The sequence below is a fragment of the Centroberyx gerrardi genome, chromosome 19 (genome assembly GCF_048128805.1).
Source record: "Centroberyx gerrardi isolate f3 chromosome 19, fCenGer3.hap1.cur.20231027, whole genome shotgun sequence".
Taxonomy (NCBI): Eukaryota; Metazoa; Chordata; class Actinopteri; order Beryciformes; family Berycidae; genus Centroberyx; species Centroberyx gerrardi.
In genome coordinates this window covers 17,129,610-17,146,520 of record NC_136015.1, presented here as the reverse complement: position 1 = coordinate 17,146,520, position 16,911 = coordinate 17,129,610, and the positions used below count along the sequence as shown (strand labels likewise).

At 42.6% G+C, this 16,911-nt stretch overlaps 1 protein-coding gene across 1 annotated transcript; it reads right to left on the bottom strand.

Moving 5' to 3' along the window:
* Nucleotides 1-688: 688 nt before the first annotated feature.
* On the bottom strand, nucleotides 689-15,788 carry snx27a (sorting nexin 27a). The gene is made up of 13 exons (XM_071908310.2): nucleotides 15,415-15,788; nucleotides 12,223-12,454; nucleotides 11,737-11,929; nucleotides 10,745-10,809; nucleotides 10,214-10,318; nucleotides 9,772-9,850; nucleotides 9,275-9,438; nucleotides 7,634-7,723; nucleotides 6,949-7,098; nucleotides 6,166-6,294; nucleotides 5,829-5,888; nucleotides 5,593-5,641; nucleotides 689-4,500 (listed from the first exon to the last, which is right to left on the bottom strand). The coding sequence occupies exons 1-13, from the start codon at nucleotides 15,723-15,725 to the stop codon at nucleotides 4,430-4,432; spliced, it is 1,698 nt and encodes a 565-aa protein (XP_071764411.1). The 5' UTR covers nucleotides 15,726-15,788; the 3' UTR covers nucleotides 689-4,429.
* Nucleotides 15,789-16,911: the final 1,123 nt, after the last annotated feature.

The following is a 16,911-nucleotide window of genomic DNA, read 5'->3' as shown; positions in this document are numbered from 1 at the left end:
AAAGCCTATTTACTGTTTGGTTGTCCTTCAAGAGGTGAACTGGTCCCGGATGAGCACTGCTGTTGCTTTATCGCTGCACATCTTTAGAGGTGGATAATCCTGACAGCAGCCAGGTCCCACTGGACAGCAGCAGGATCCATACATTGATAAGCACCAGCTGAGTGCTTTATCAATATGACAGCTGGTAACAAGCCCTCTAAAAGCTAATTGAGGTAATAGCCAACATCCTAATCAGAATGCAAGAAAACGAGTCCGCAGTTCATTTTATGTCCAAGGGAGGATAAATAAATAAATGCAGATCGAACAATGTGCCAGTCTAACAGCATTTTTTCCCAATATATAACTTTATTTAAAATAATGTTACAATTTATTACTCTACACAACATTTTCAAACCTTTTTTTTTCCTTTTTCTTACATTGGTTAGTAAACCTTCATTTGTTTTTCAGATATAAAACTCTCCATTTTGTAGTTCTGCATCAGTTGTTAATTCATGTCTTTAGACTGTTGAGTAAATGCGACACGGCTTCTCTTTTATATAGCTTGTCTCAATGTGTAGTTAGCTAATCCTTCCCCATACAGCCATTCCCCCACACACAAAATTAATGATCGACAGTGGCCTTAACGCATTACACTATAATTTCCCCTATCTTTATAATTTCTGCTGAAATAAATTAAAGTTTTGAGTCGGAGAAACAAGAGTGCATTTTGTCCAAAAGGATATATTCTTTTTTTTTTTTTAACAATAATTTACAAGTTATGCTGAAGACAGACAAACAAGGCTTAGGTTTTTAAATCAATGTCACTGCCTACTTGCCATGGAAAAGCCCTGTGTCTCTGAGCAAGGAACAGAAATTAATTACATATCTATACAAAGGCTAACACTTTTTTTTTTTTTTTTTTTTAAAACAGCACTTACATCCACCCTCCATGTTAGTCATGTGTGACGCATCAGCTCGAATGGGGAAAAAGCCTGGTGGCATTAATGCCGTCCAAGCTGGATGTGCGTTCAAAGAGGTTGAGGAACATCAAGTCTACACAAAAGCTGAGATTAATGTAGTGGCTGACTGAACGAGCAGTGTCGAGCTGAGACTGACACCACTTAACACGCTGAAACGGTACACTTTTGAAATACATTCCTCTTTTTTTCGGGAAAAACAACACTCGCTTACAAGCCTCGGTCCACAGTAAAAAGCGTCTCAAACACAAACGCAGGTGGACAGGAGTGTACATTGAAAAACATGACGTGCTTCTTAACATCCCTGCTTGTACCAAATGTTGTTACTATGACAATAACCCGCGGATGACACACCTGACAGTACACACACCTGCCTGTGACTGCTAATGAGAGTGAGCGTAAAGACAAGGGACGCACAAACCGAAAAAAGCGCTCTCTTCTATTGCCTATTCACAGTAGCACGAGCCACAGGGACAGAAAACAAACACCAAATAGTAAAAAAACAAAAAACAAAAAACACTGCTTTGAATACATTATTATTAGGAGTGAGTCAGTCGATCGACGCGAGGAACAGAGGCTGTACTGAGCATGGAGAGCCGACGTGGTGCTGCCAAGGCAACCGCATCCCCTCGTGATGATGGGAGACCAACCTGGTATAGGAGCAGAGGATAGCTGAGCCAGCCAACACACACACACAAAAAGCACTATTTCTATCTCTCTTCCTATGACATACAAAAAAAAATAAAATAATAATAACACGTCATGGTTGAGCACCTTCAATTCTTATGTCATCCATCTCTAAATTGGCTATTACTTCGCCTGTCAGAATGACTGTCCAGCTATCCAACTGCACCTTACACAAACAGCGCTTATTTCACAATGCAGCCATCTGTAGTGTGTGTGTGTGAAACGGACAGCATGCTACTATAGCATAGTATGTATTGCTATATCGTCTGGCCTAGGCCTTTCCTCAGAGGAAACAATCGATGATGAATAACAAAATATCTTGTGATCTGCTATACTTGGGTAAAAAAAAAAAAATCCCCTCCAACCACAGGGAGAAAAGACAGGGGAAGAGGAGGGAGGGATGTGAGTGTGTGTGTGTTATGCTAAAAGAGCATGTGCGAGGCTGTGTGTGTTTGCTAGAGGAAGGGAAATGTCTCCCATTTATCTCCATCTGTCCACCGTCTCCACTGTCATGCAAACACAAAGCCCAATCTTCATCTGCTGGCTCTCACACCGACAGCTCATCACACATGTCCAATCAGAGTCTAACACCTTATCAGCAATGTCAAACGCAGACACACACACACACACCCCAACACTCCAAGGTTATTATAACTAACTCATAATAACACTATGACTAAACCTAGGCATGAAATAAAACGTTTTCTCTGAAACCAAAACTGTATTGTAAAAAAAAAGTATTCCAACTATAGAGAAAGTTGAATGTGTACATCCAAAATTGATGTAAATAAAAAAAAAAATCTGAATTATTCTCTCTCTCTCTGTTATTTCAGTTTTTTGGTCAGTGCCTGAATGAAGAAAGTAGAAGGAGATCCATCTAGTAATGAATCAACCAAGATAAACTAATAGCCCTTTGTGGGATAAGTAAAGCTCTATTGAATTAAATGAAAATCAATACATTTACATACACTATATCCATCCAGAGACTATTTTCTTTCAGTATGTAGGCCTAATGCACGTCCAATACACTCCACACAGGCATGACTGATGAAAAAACAAAGTTAAACGGAGAATAAAATCTAAAATTGAATTTTTATAGAGAGCAAAAACCTGAAACTAAATAAAATGACACTCAAGAAGACAGAAATCAATGTAAACCATAAAACTATCATAACCCTGACACACACACAGCTAATACTGTATCCTTTTAGGCTCAGTGAGGGACAAACAGCCACCTGCATTCCCATCTATGCTGTAGGCTGTAGCCTCTGTCACACCAGTTAATGCACCGTCAACTCTCTAAACAACACACACACACACACACACACACTCACACACACGCATGCCATCTGTCCTCCTGACACGGTTAATAGACAAACTGCAGAGGAGTGATACTTGGTGGTGAGTTACAGAGCCCGGGGGAGCACTCTCCAAGAAGCTCCTAAAAGATCCCTATTTCTGCTCAATACTTACATTTAAAAGGCCTCTTACACTCTACTGCTCTCTGCTGCCTGTTCAGAGAACTGCAACTCAACAGAACGTACACATAAAACTCTCTCGTCCTCATACCCTCAATCTGTCTGTCAAATGCCCCATACAGAACGCGTGGCGTTTCAGGGACGTCAAAGCCTTGTCCCACGACTTTTTGTTCAAGAGGTCACCCCCCCCTCTCCCTCCTCCTCCCGTACATGGAGTTAATGGAAGACAGCGCTTTCGACAGAACACCACTTCCTCTCAACTTCAGAGCTCTGCTGAATCACCACAATAAAACACTTCCGAGGGGAATAAATACCCATACTGTTGGTGGTCGACTGCCAACAGACGTCCATCTGGACTAGTGTACGTTAGACCAGTAAGACAAGGTGAAAAATGGAGAGTAGATGGAGCAGCCTGAATGCAATTCAGTTAGCGTTTCATTCCGTTAGATCAAGAAAACAATTATCGTAGCTCTTATATTAATCTCTACATTATCATAAGTAAGATTGTTAAACATAGACATAATTATGAACACGTTCCCCTTATCGGTTTCCAGTAAGTTACACTTGTGTTGCCTTTGCTTTTTGACAGACAGAATACTTCTGAACCCATAGACGGAAAACATAACCTTTGTGTTAATGTCCAGCATCAGTGTAAAGCATGTTTTGCTTTCCTTCTATATCACTGCCTGTGAAAGTAGTGAAAACCCCCTTTTCCTTTATCCCTCCCCACCCCTCTTCTTCTCCTCGACTCCAGCATCTCATGTCAGTTCAGTAGACCAGAGGCACACTGAAGTGTTTGGTCCAAACCGATAGTGTTGCAGAACCGGCCGTCACAATCACACTGCAGTTGTCAGCTCCCTCACCAGGTGGCTTTTCGTTGGCTGCCCGCGTCATCAAGGTGCTCCCTCTGTGTAAATGGTGTCGCAGCGCTGCCGTAACCATGACCAATCACACGCTGTATTGTTGCATCTCATCAACCAGTAGGGTCGCAGGATTCTCTAGTGTCCTGCCCGACATCTGAGGGCTGATGCATGGAGGAAAACAGTAGACACGCTATGGACATCTAGTAAATGACATGAAAGTTTGTTTTTGTTTATTTTCCTTCATTGCTTTTCCTGCTGTGTGTATCCCTGGGTTTGGTGTGTGTGTGTGACTTTCCCAATTTCCCAAATTGGTCACTTCCAGTTTGTTTCGGGGCATGGATCGCCTCAGTCTGTCACTCAGTTCTGTGTTTGTCGATGGGCACTCTCTGGGGTGGCTGTGATGATGTGAGTGGACCAATTCTAGTTAGGATGATGACCGTGGTTTTTAGGAGGTTGCAATCTCGCCCCCTAGGTGGCGCCATCCCTTCTGCTGCGTCTCCAGAGGAGGCAGAAACTCTGCAACAGAGAGACGGTTCAGGGGATGAAACTCAATGGCCTGCTCTCTTCGTGCGTCATGTGGTTTATGAAAGTGCAGGCACAATACAACACAACTCAGTAGAATGTCAATATGTCTCCACAACATCAGCAAGACAAATTTCCTGTGTATTTACTGTGCTTCAATTAGTGGTTTTGATTCTACTTGTCACTCTGCAGCATGTCGAAGCCCTTGCCTTCTATCTGTATGCTTCTGCTGTCCTCAGCCTTTGCCGTTCAGAGTTGTTCATTATCTCTCTCTGCTGAACATAATGCCATTACTGTTCCTGTGACTCCCAAGGTTGTTCTTTCATTCTCATACCTCGCAGTCATTTGTTCACATGCTTTTGTCGCTGTTCTCATGGTGTCTTGTGTGGGGCAAATAGTTCTCAACTTCTAATGTGTTAGTCTACTGGAAATGGCCTTGATAGCAAGTCACATGTCTATGCATGCGTCTGTTTTTTTCCCTTTATGTACAAATATACCAGACCATGTCTTCTCACAGATATCATCAATATTGGCCTTGGAAGAGAATTTACTCTATCCTATTATATGTGATATATTGTGAGGCTGGGGTGAATTGTCTAAGAAATGCAACCTTTTTTCTGCCTTGTTTCCCCTTGACTTTGTTCAATGACTCATAATGCAGAAGGTCACAGAAAGGCTGCATGGAAAAGACAATAAAGCAATCCAACTGTGAATACAACCTTTGTGTTGGACAGTTAGTGTCCAACACAGTGTTACTTATGAACTAGTAAAAGCTTTATATACATTTCTGTCTTTTACACAGATGGAAGGTAGTTTACTTTGAAATCCTCTAGCTCTGTTCCCCACACACTGGGAGCTGTGGGCTGTGAAGGGTTAAGTTTTGGCTGTCGGACAGGGAATTTCCGCATAATATACTGCACTTGGTGGATGCTTTTATCCAAAGCACCGCACAGTACCATGACTGAGTTGCCCCAATTCGAATCCAACCTCCAACTCTGGCAGTGCTGGAGATATGTTTTATCCATTGAGCTACACAGAATGTTACTGTTTTTATGAAGGACAAAAAAAAACCAACTTGCTGCTTACCATTGTTACTGCAGTTCTTGTTGTCTTTGTCAGATGCCTCTTCCTCAACCTTTTATAAGACAGAAAGAAAAGAAATGAATACATAGGAGTCATAAAATCACCATTTTAAACCAAAAAAAACGGAAGAAAACATTTCGCTTCAATAGATAAACCTATAGTGAGCTAAGCTAGGAATTTCAAACTTGGCATGGAGTTATGTGCTTGCAAGAATGGAAAAGGAAAGGTGTGGTCTGTACCTGTTTCCTCCACTTCAGCTCACAAAAGACCCGCTCAAAGCACTCGTGCATGTAGTTAAACTGGGAGAAAAAGCAAACAAAACTCAATACAGTCTTACAATACAGCACAACCACCCAGTAAAATGACTGTGACCAGTTATTATTACTCTGTTATCTTTGATTCCCCTTACTCCTGCTTTAAGAACATGTGATTGGCATTGTGTTGACTTTATTAATTCATGCCTGTAGCACCTACTGAATCTGAGCGGAATTTTACGGCAACCTCCACTTTCAAAATTGCGATAAAAACACCGCAAAACATGTCAGGCAGCTTTGTAGGACATGTGTGCAGACTCACATATGGAGTGAAGATCTTGACCCAGCGAGGTTTCTTCTCTCCCCTGGCGTACTCGAAGCAGAAGGCCATGCCCTCCTCGTCTGTGTCCCAGCGCTGCATCTCCCCCCACTCAAAAGCTATCACCTGGTTCTGAGGGTGGGACAGAGTTGATGTGATTATTTACACATCCCACATCTGCAGCAATACACAGATACATACCATGCATACCTCTGCACACACATCCAAGCATGCGTGCACTCCCCCCTCCCCCCCTCCCAGACCTATGCTGTCCACTAGGGATGGGCCAATATGCTTGTCTCACGATGCGATTCGATACGCGATATGGGGTTCACGATTCAATACAGTCACGATATGATAATAGATCATAAAATTTCAATGCCAACAAAGTATGACTGTGCAGAATTATGTTTATTTTTGACTCACAATTCTTTCTGGCTTGCTAGAATGTAAACAACAATTTAAAAATGTCATTACAAAGTGCAAATAATATAATTTGGATGGAGAGCTTGTGAAATTGTGATGGTCAAACCATCTAATTTATGATTACTACAGCAGAATAAAATGGAGCTAATACTGCGATTCATTTTTCTGCCCCACCATACATATTGTCACATTTTTGTATTGCAATATATTGAATTTCGATACATCATCCCATCTCTACTGTCTAGTACAGGACTGCAGCTTTTTCAAGTTCCTCATCAACATCCATTCTCATACTTTTGCACTCTCTCTCACACAAGCATACGTACACACACACAAACACACACACACACACATACACACCTCCAGCGTGCCGTCCTCGGTGCAAGCGTGCAGCTTGAAATGATGGATGCTGATAGCTGTGATAACGTGTCCCTTCCTCCTGGAGTCGCAGGAGCAGTGGGGGAACATCACCTCGTTGTAGCCCTCACATGACCGCAAGAGGCTCAGGTACTAAGAGACAGAAGAGCGTGGGGGCACACACATCAGTGTCGCCTTTACATTCATTTCCCAAAAGCTTGAAAAGCTTGTGAGTGGCTCCACAGATAGAAAAATCTAAATACAATGAAAATTCATCATCTGGCTTAATAACCTTAATAACTAACCCAGACACTGAATATATAGACTGCTTTTCATACTATTGTGAGTATCACCTGAAGCTCAGTAGACTTTTTAGTGACACATTAGTCACTTGATAGTAAGTTGAGTATCAGCATTGAACTATAAGTGTAACCAAATTCTAGAAAAAACACTGACACACACACACACACACACCACTTTCTTTGAATATTGTTGCAGATTCAATGCAACTTCAATGGCTCTGTCTTATTTTATACCATTGAGTGCCTTTATTCTGAAATGTGAAAGGCTTTCTGATTATTTCGTCCGTTTTTATTTGGTAACGTATTGGTGATGGCTCTGGTAGGGAGGCTAGAAGTGCAGTCATCCCAATCCCCCGCCTGAACAAAGACTGGACTGTGGGACTGACCGTGGCCATCTTGCGCTGCTCTGCCAGTTTCTGCAGCTGGTAGGATTTGTCCTCCGTTTTTATGAATCCCTTCTTCACATCATCCAATGCCTGGACACACAGAGAGAGGGAGTGGGGGGAGGGGAGATAGCATGTAGGGATGAACCAATACCACTTTTTCCACTGCCAATACAGAGAACTCTAAACTTTACCAAGCACAGATGTGATGAATTAATCTTAATGAACAAGAGCTTAATGAACAAGAACTTGCACTTCTACTGTTTGGGGTCATTGAACAAAAATGATTGAAATAAAAATCAGTCCCTCATTTTCATCCATCCTACTATAAAATGAGGAAAACTCTGTCCGTCTGTCTGTCTGCATCCATTTTGCTCCTCAATGGGTTGGCCAATCAATCTGAAACTGCACATGGGCAATGAGCATTGGCATAGGCAGGGACTGACGAAGCTGATTTTTCCATTTTCCCAAATTTACGCTGTTTATGCACATTATTGGCAAGTCTGCGCGGAGTTGTGGCGCGCGCATCCCCGGAAGTCTGCACGTAGTTGTGGCGCACACATCCCCGGGTATGGACTAGTGAGATTTAACAGAAAGATATCTTCCTCGGGAAACTGAGATCACTCAAAGACCGCAATAATCTCTTATATAAATTTTTGTATACAAATGTATTCTGGCTAGTGGTCTTTTTGTGTTTGCCATGAGGGGAAGCATCTACATATGCTGACGTCACCAAGAGAAATCATTTTCATTAGGTCCTTGTTGAACTGCGCATGCCTGAAATGCCTGTGGTAGTAACCTTCATTGGCCAGCTAATGGCCTGAAGGTTACGGCTGGTGCTATACCCATTGTTCACTGTATTTACACTGGAAGATTGCTTTTTCCAGTTTCACAATTTAAATTGCTTGTGGAAGCGTTTTGCTAGCTGGTAGAAGATTCATTTCAAGTTCCCTGGTTTCCTGATAAGGTAAGTGGTGGCATTTTAAAGTATTTGATTATTTGATTTAGGTTCTGCATATCGTTTGTTGGACTTATTCATTGTAAGTAAACTTAATCTTTTGTCCAGGTTGTCACGTTACTGTTGTAGGCCTTGCTAAAATCTCAAAGGTGTTGTCTGTGACAACACCTTTCCATGACTGTCACGTCTGTGAAAATACACTTAGCCTTGTTACATTATTTACCAGGACAGTTACACCTAGCAAGTATTTAACAAGCGCTAAGCTAGATTTCACTTGATTTAATGTTGCATTGTCCTGCTTTGATGCTCCACTGAAAGTGTTGCAATTAGATTCTGTAATGATGAGTGAATGTGTGCATGTTTACATTGACTGTAGATATGTTCAAAAGCTAGACTCAGATAAAAATAGATTTATAATGGTCACTGTTGTGATGCAAAATTCAATTACTTTTCCATGACGATGGCAGAGCATTTCCATGACCAAAAACGTTAAAAGGTTCCAGGCATGTTAGTGTTGTTTTTCAGGTCAGAAAATGGGAAACAAAGCTGTTAAAAAAAACCAACCCACATTCCTGTAGACATCAAATTTTCTGTTATATTCCCATAAAGTCCATGGCTTCTGGAACATAAACTTCAATGATATTCCAGTTATTCTATGGCAAGTGGGAATCTATTATTGTCATTACCTGGTGGAAGCAGTAGTGCAGGGCCAGAGGGTTGTCTCTGAGCAACTCCTCCTCCTGGGAGCTGAACAGCCATTTGCGGAGTGCCAGGCAGGTCCCCGGCACTGCCGAGGTGTAGTTCTGCACATAAAGCTTGTGGGGGAACTCATTAGGCGCCAGCTTCCGCACTGGAAAAGAGAAAAGCGACGAGGAGAAAGATGAGGAGAGGGATGAAGAGCGGGGGGGATACAGTTATTAGTCATCAACTCCAAATCCTTCACTGTGTACCAATTAGCTACCCTTGCTGTCCACTGATACACACACACACACACACACACACACACACACACATACACACACCCTCAGGTCCAATGCATTAAACAAACCATTGTGGCTGGCAGAGGTCTTTGTTTAGAGTAATACTGATCATGTGATGAAGAGTCACCCAGGAGAGGACTTTTAACTTACACGTGATAGCATGTGAGAAACTCATGAAAAATAGACAAATGCACAGTTCTTACCAAAGGAGTGGTTGATGACTTCAAAAAGGGCAAAGTAACTGGCCATAATACTGTCCATTCCAACCTTCATCACTAATGCCTGCAGGAAGAGGAGTAGAAATTAGGACAGTGGAGTTGGCTATTAAAAAACAAACAGAGTTGAGGTATTTCTACTGCATCATTGTGTGAAAGTATTTCATTCTTTTAAATAATCTTTGTGTTTATTAGTTTTACTGCATTTTTTCCTTTCAGTATGAATGCACTTTCTGCTCTTATTTCATAGTATGCTATTACCAATACACAGAATTTGATATTGCAATCCTAGCTGCCATAATCCCAGGTGAGCACTGATACAGAAGCCCAATTCATATGTCGAAAGACTGAGGCAATATATACTTCCATGACAATATAGTCCCAGCAGATGGTGATACAAAATGTAGGCCTAGTGTCAGTCATGCGGTACCTGGTAGACTTGGTCCGTGGTGCTGTTCTTGCGGACTCTGACAGAGATGGTGGTCTTGTCTGGCAGGGCTATCCGCAGTTCTACATCTGTCACCCCATTGTAGTTCTGCACAGGAAAGCAAAATATGATGAGAACAGTTGTACACCTGTATTAACCCATGTATGGGTTAAAATAGCGACAGCAACTCTGTGTGTGAATTAAGTACTTATTTAGAATTAAGTACTTCTGGATAGTCAAAATAAACAAGTAAGGCATACTTATCCCGCTATTGCAATTTCCAAAATGCAAGTGAGTGATTTTTTTTTTTTTTGACTAGGGGGAAAGACATTTCAGACAATGTATTATATAAGATATTCTGGTGCTCTGCTGATTCCCTAGCTTACAAGTTACAAGCTGCACTTTGGAGAAAACATTCAAAGACATTCATTAAAATCCATACTACAACAGCAGAAGTTATTTTACAAAAGCCAATGTCGTGCAGTCCTAGAATAGTGAAGTAATAGCACTACATAGACAAAATGACAAGCATACCTCATCTGATTCAGAGAGGAACTCCTGCATGATGTCACTCTCCCCAATTATCCGCACAGAACACACTAGAGAGAGAAAGACGATGATGGAGAGAAAGGGGGGAGGTCAAAATAAAGCAATTAAAGAGAGGAGAGAAAATGTCACCTTCCCTGTATCTTCTGTGCTCACATTTAGCTTCCATTGGTTGTACTGCTAAAGTCTGACAGGGTGTGCAGGTATTTCAGACAGTCCAGCACACTCACACAGATACTGCAGTTCTTCAGAGACTCACGAGACTCCTCTCTCTCTCTCTCTCTCCCTCCCTCCCACCCCCCCCCCTCCCTCCCTCAACAGGATTGTGACACACTTGCTCTCTCACTTCTTCAAACTGTGATTTATGTACTTCCCTGTACAATGTCCAAATTGCTTCATATGCACTGCAGACTATCAACACCAGTGCTTGGCCTCTTCTCCATACTCAAAGTGAAATAAAAGTGATGGTTAACTACACTCTAACTATACATTAAATTATTTCTCCTTTTGTTAGGCTATAGACTGTGGTGCTTGAGTTTTAGTCTTTAAAGATGTCTGTCTCATTCGGCCCTGAAAGACAATTGCCTATTCTCCAACCCCTCCTTTATACCAAGCGAATATTTCTTCCATCTCATTTTGTCATAGAAACTTGATCATTTGATCATCAATATTTTGGCCTCACCTTTCTCCAGGTAATCCTGTCTCTCTCACATTATCCTCCTATTCAATTTTTGTAACCACAAACATTCTCCTCCCCTTTCTATCCCTTCCACCCCTGCTTCCTCCCCCCGTACCCTCATCCAGGCATAGAAATATGGATTTCGGAGCCATATGGATACCATCTTCCAAACTTCTCCACAACCCCCCCCCCCCCCCCCCCTTCAAATTCTGGCTTAGCACAGAGAAGTGTGTGCTTGCCCATACTGAAAAATGACCAAACACGGGGGTTGCATGCTTGTGAGGATCCCACATCAGCTCACCTCTCTCAAGGTACTCCTCCAGGCCTCTACGCCGAGCATCCAGCTGCTGTTCAGAAAGGGAGAAGGGCCATTTGCCAGGCAGCTTGGGGAAGCTGTAGGTGGAAAACTCCCTCTTTAGGTTCTGGTGCAGGATGGCAAACTCCCGGTAGCGCTTTGAGCACAGCTGTCTGCCTGACATGTACACGTTGTACACCTATGGCCATGGACACAAAGACAGAACAGAGCCACCATATTGCATCAGAACAGATGGAGGGAATGAGAAGTTTGTGGGGGGGATACAGACTTGATTTTGGACAATATACATGTAGGATTACTTTGATCATGGAAAATATGTGCAAGAGTTACAAGTGATTAAGATACCCCCGCAGAAAAACATCCCTGTGGACATTTTCTACCTCTATAAGGGAGAAATTGTGAGGGCAGCCAGAGAACATTTGTCCCTTTCAGGAAGAAAAAAGTAAACTCATTTGTGCATTCAGTACTCACCACAAACCTCTCGGAGTGCTGCTCAACATGTTTGTAGGTGGGGATGGATATGGGCACGGCCTGCTTGTCACTGTAATCATAGGTGGGTTGGACTGAGCTGTCCTCCCCTCCTTCCAACCCATCAGCCTCCTGGGGTGGCACAGACAGCACGGCCAGAACCAGCTCCCTCTCCCCGGCCCGGATCAGGTCCACCACCTGCTTATGGGTGGCACCCTCCACGCTCACCCCATTACTGGAGGGAGAGGGAGAGCAAGAGAAGGGTGAAGGGAGGGAAGGAGAGAGAGAAACTCAGCTTCATATTTTTAAAAATGTATTATCTGTTTGCTTTAAAGATGCAGTTTTCAGGGAAAACCACCGGTGGTTATTTGTTTGAGCAAATTGTCTCTGATGAGTTTGCCACCTACTGATCATCTGGTTAAACAACCTACAATACCGCCACAACAGTTCGACAGCCGTGATTAGCTACACCCACTGGGAGAGATTTAGAGGCTTCAAGCTGCATTTTTCCAGTGTATGACCCATAGACCAGAGTGTTTGACCATCACTACTTTGATATGCACAACCTGGGAATATTACGGTATGCTGATCAGGGACCATCTTGTGTAGGACAATTCACACTGAGCCTTGTACATGGGAATGTCTTATGGGCCGTCACCTTATAACCTCATCAAAAGCAGGTGTGTTTACAATTACGCATTGACCTTGGACCCCAAACAGAGCAGAGTTTGACCAGTCCTCTACCACTAGTCTGGTGTGAAGGGGGTAGCCTATATGATGGATTTTCACAAAGGCATGTATTGATATCTCTTGCTTCATAAGATTTTACAGATATTTCTATGCTTTAAAATGTTTGCAACTGCATCGCTGGTGGACATAAGAAGGCCATACTGATCGTAAATCTGTAATGACCCATTGATAAACGTGATACTAGGTTGGGTTTGTAGTTGGGAATTTTATTATCATGCCTCTCTATGACCACAACAGTCTTTCCTTTGGTGCTGTGAGATGCCTCCCTCCTTAGCTTACTTTGCTGAGGCCAGATGGCAGCAGCATCAGGTGTCTCTGCTAATCTTCCTCTGAGAACCAAGGGGACAGAGGGAGGAAAGGAGGGAGTGAGCAAGAGTGCAAGCAAGGGTCTGTCTGCCATACGCTATGTTTCCATCATTGTTTATTAATTCATGTTGGTGTAATGCCTTACATGAAAGCGAGAGTGAGACAAGCAGGTGAAGAGAGGGTGGAAGAAAGTCAAGCCAACAATGACAGAGTGGGAGAAAGCTGGAAGGGAGCTTGTGCATCATGAGGACACAAGGTGACATGGGGACATTCCTGTGGGTTGTTGGACTGAACTGAAATGAAACGGGGGCTGAACAGAAAGGTGGAGATAAAGGGAGATGTAGGCTATTGTTCTCATCACTGCTCTGATCTCATCATCCTCCTATTCGCCAAAACAAAAAAAGAGGGATCTCTGCCAGAATGCTGTCTCAGTTGCTAATCAGCAACAAAGGAGGTTGGTAGAATATGAATTAGGCTGATGAAATGAAGAGATATTAACACTGAAGTCTGATAAAATGGCAGGACATTGTCCTGTAAATTCACCAAAATAGACTAGGTTAATTTCATTCCATTTTTACAAAAGGTGAGTCTGTAAACAAGCAGTTCTACACAGAGACCACACTCTGACAGTAATCAATAGAGACAATCAACAGTGACTTAAATCAGCAAGAAATAGCATAGGCTAGCTAGTTATCACCATTCAAGCTGGGGTCATTCAGTTTTCTCGTTGATATAACTTTGAGCCTAAATGCTGACACATGTGAAATACCTAACCGGATAACTACACTTAAGTTTCTTGTTGTGAGTCTTGATTTTTTGAGAAATGGTCATGCTGGTTAATAAGTCACATGGAAACTACTGGTCAAGTCATATGACCAGAGAGGTTTAGCACTTCAAATAGGGAAAACACACTAAAACCTTTTCTGATGCCTCAGCAAGTTGGCTTTACCAGCCAAGAGCCGTGTTCCTTGTTTTTCTTTCTCTTCTCCCTTACTCTAAGTTTCATCTACGGTCACTTTCACAGTAACAACTTGGCCCATTTTCACTGCTCAATCTTCATCCTGACTTTAAAGCTTAGGCTAGGCCCCAAAATACATATGGACTTCTTAGAAAAATCTATGATGACTTAGTTCGTAGTGATATCATATAGTAATTTGTACATGTTAATATTTCGCTCTTTATGTGCTTGCCAACATTTGCTCTAAAGGTCAGGACTTATCTTAACAAATGATGGCGGAAGTGGAAGAATGTTTGACAATTTAGACAATTACAAACTGAGACTGTGGCGTTATTCAGAGTTTACCTATATGGAAATATGAACTGAAAGAGGCTTTGTGGACATACTTCCTTTTACACTTAATTGTTATACGTTTACTAAGGGTTAAAGGCTTGAAAGGTATCAAAAGTTCAGTCTCTCCCCTGAGGGGTTTTGATTAAAATAGGCTTTTCCTGGCATGAGCTACTGGACTTGCCAAAACACAAAGTACTTTTATAACATGTCTCCAGGGTCCAGTCATGCCTATCAACTCCACCCAAACACACTGATAGGAAAAAGGGCATAAACAATGGACAACACTAAAAACTGCCACATGTAAACAGCATGCCTGACTTGAAGGCAATTCTGTCAAGCTGTCTGTCGCCAAGGCAAGAAGCACAGACACAAAGTGATGATAAACTTGGTGACAACACTGGCATCTACTGTGTTCAGGCAAGGCCAAAAGACGCATCTGAACTATTATGCATCAGAGAATTTAATGTCAACAAGGCTGTTATTTAAGTTACGTCCACACATCCATGCTGGGGGCAGTCACTGCGCAAATAGGGCTAGCTAAACAACACGTTAGCTACCTAGCTAGCTAAAGCTAATCAGCATGCACAGGCTGTTGTCCAACTTATGCAAGCTGATTAGCTTGCTAGTTACAATAATACCATTAGCTAGATAGCTAACGTTTCATAGCGTTAACTTGTTGGACAAATATCTAGCTAACTGGGTAGTAAGTGGCAATTTTGTTGTCATAACAGACAAGTGACGTTTGTATTAAAGATGGCTAACAGACGTTTGTAATTGCAGAGGCTTGACACGGAGCTAAACTAGCTAGCTATCTGCTGGCTAACATGAACTGATGAAAGCTGACTTACACCTCAAGGATCCTGTCACCCTTTGATATGCCAGCTCGGTCTGCCGCTCCTCCGGGCAAAACAGCGCTGACATGCTGAAGAGGAGCATACAATTCCCCATTGATGCTTCGCAGTTGTCCTCCTTCGCTAACTTGACCGCGAACATTGAATCCATATCCCGACTCCGACTTCACAATCCTTACCACCCTTGGACCTGACGTCACCGTGGTTGCGTTCTGGCCTGCGGTACCGACTACCGAACCGACGACAGGTCCGTTACGGGATGCCGAAGGGAGAGCCGACCGAGTTTCATCGCCTTCTACATCCGCCATCTTATACACAGGCCCTACCCCCCTCCAGTCGGTGTCTTCTAGCAAATTCAAAACAACACACGCTCTCTGTGTCCCTCAGTAGCTCCTACAGACCGACTCCGTTGTTGTTAACCCGCCCCTTGGTCGCGTCACGAGACACGGCTGCTCACACAACGTGGACTACCGGAGGCATCGCGGGAACACAGGCGGTCTAGTCTCCATAAACCCTAATCAGTGGTCCGATGTGGGGACTCCAATGGTCCTTGGCAAAATGAGGAATAGCTGAATTTCACTAGCCTATATTTTAAATCACTACAAAATTATTCAAATTAGAAAATCATAAGAATGGCTCTTGGAATCATAGGTTTCACTCTCACCACTATTATCTGCCCACCTACCTTGTAGACAGTTACAGAATTCAAAACTAAATCAAGAAGAGTAACAAAAATCTTTCCACATGGGGGCCACTGGACAAAATCTTATCAACTGGGCTCTGTGGCCTAATATGTGTCTAGTTGTATTGGGGTTCATCGACATAAAAACACTTTAAGACCCCCCCCCCAGTTATATAATTCAGTGGTTCTCAAATGGTTCCCAAAGTGGGAACATCCAGGAGTCCCTGAACAGGCCCCAGGGGTGTCCCGTGCAAAATGAGTAAAATGTAAAAGAATGCAGCCTACTGTCTTGATTTTAGATTTCACGGTTCCTACTGGTATCTCCCCACCTACAACCTGCAGACAGTTATATAATTCTGTACCAAGTCATATCTAACAACAAATTGGGCTCCTTGGCAAAATCTTACCAAAGGGTGGTCCATCGACGAATACGTATATGGGGGTTCTTGACATGAAAAAGTGTGGGAACCAATTCAGAAACAAACTTTCTCTTTCAAATGTTTCAAAACCAGATCTCTCTCTGGTAAGGCACACATGCTCATTTATTTTTCTTCTAAAGGAGAGTAAGCAGTTATTTAGACAGAGGGAGACAGAGGATTGAAAGTAGCACAAACTTTTTTTCATTTCTGATGGAAGATAATTGCTTTCCAGCATTTACCTGCTTCTTTTTGTTTTTCTCTTTCTCTCTCCCCACTCCACTTTTCTCTCATGCAAGGCATGCCACACTGTCATTGTTTTAGTCTAGTTTTTTTTCATGATGGAAGACACCTGTTTCCATCTCTCTCTCTCTCTCTCTCTCTCTCTCTCTCTCT

Bases quoted from the DNA above. Each gene is read 5' to 3' on its own strand.
- snx27a (XM_071908310.2), bottom strand. From the start codon at position 15,725: ATGGCGGATGTAGAAGGCGATGAAACTCGGTCGGCTCTCCCTTCGGCA. The intron at 7,099-7,633 runs GTCAGTCCCACA...TCTGTCTCTTAG, and splicing joins AGCAGCGCAAGATGGCCACG to TACCTGAGCCTCTTGCGGTC. The intron at 6,295-6,948 runs GTGTGTATGTGT...TCCCACCCTCAG, and splicing joins CCGAGGACGGCACGCTGGAG to AACCAGGTGATAGCTTTTGA.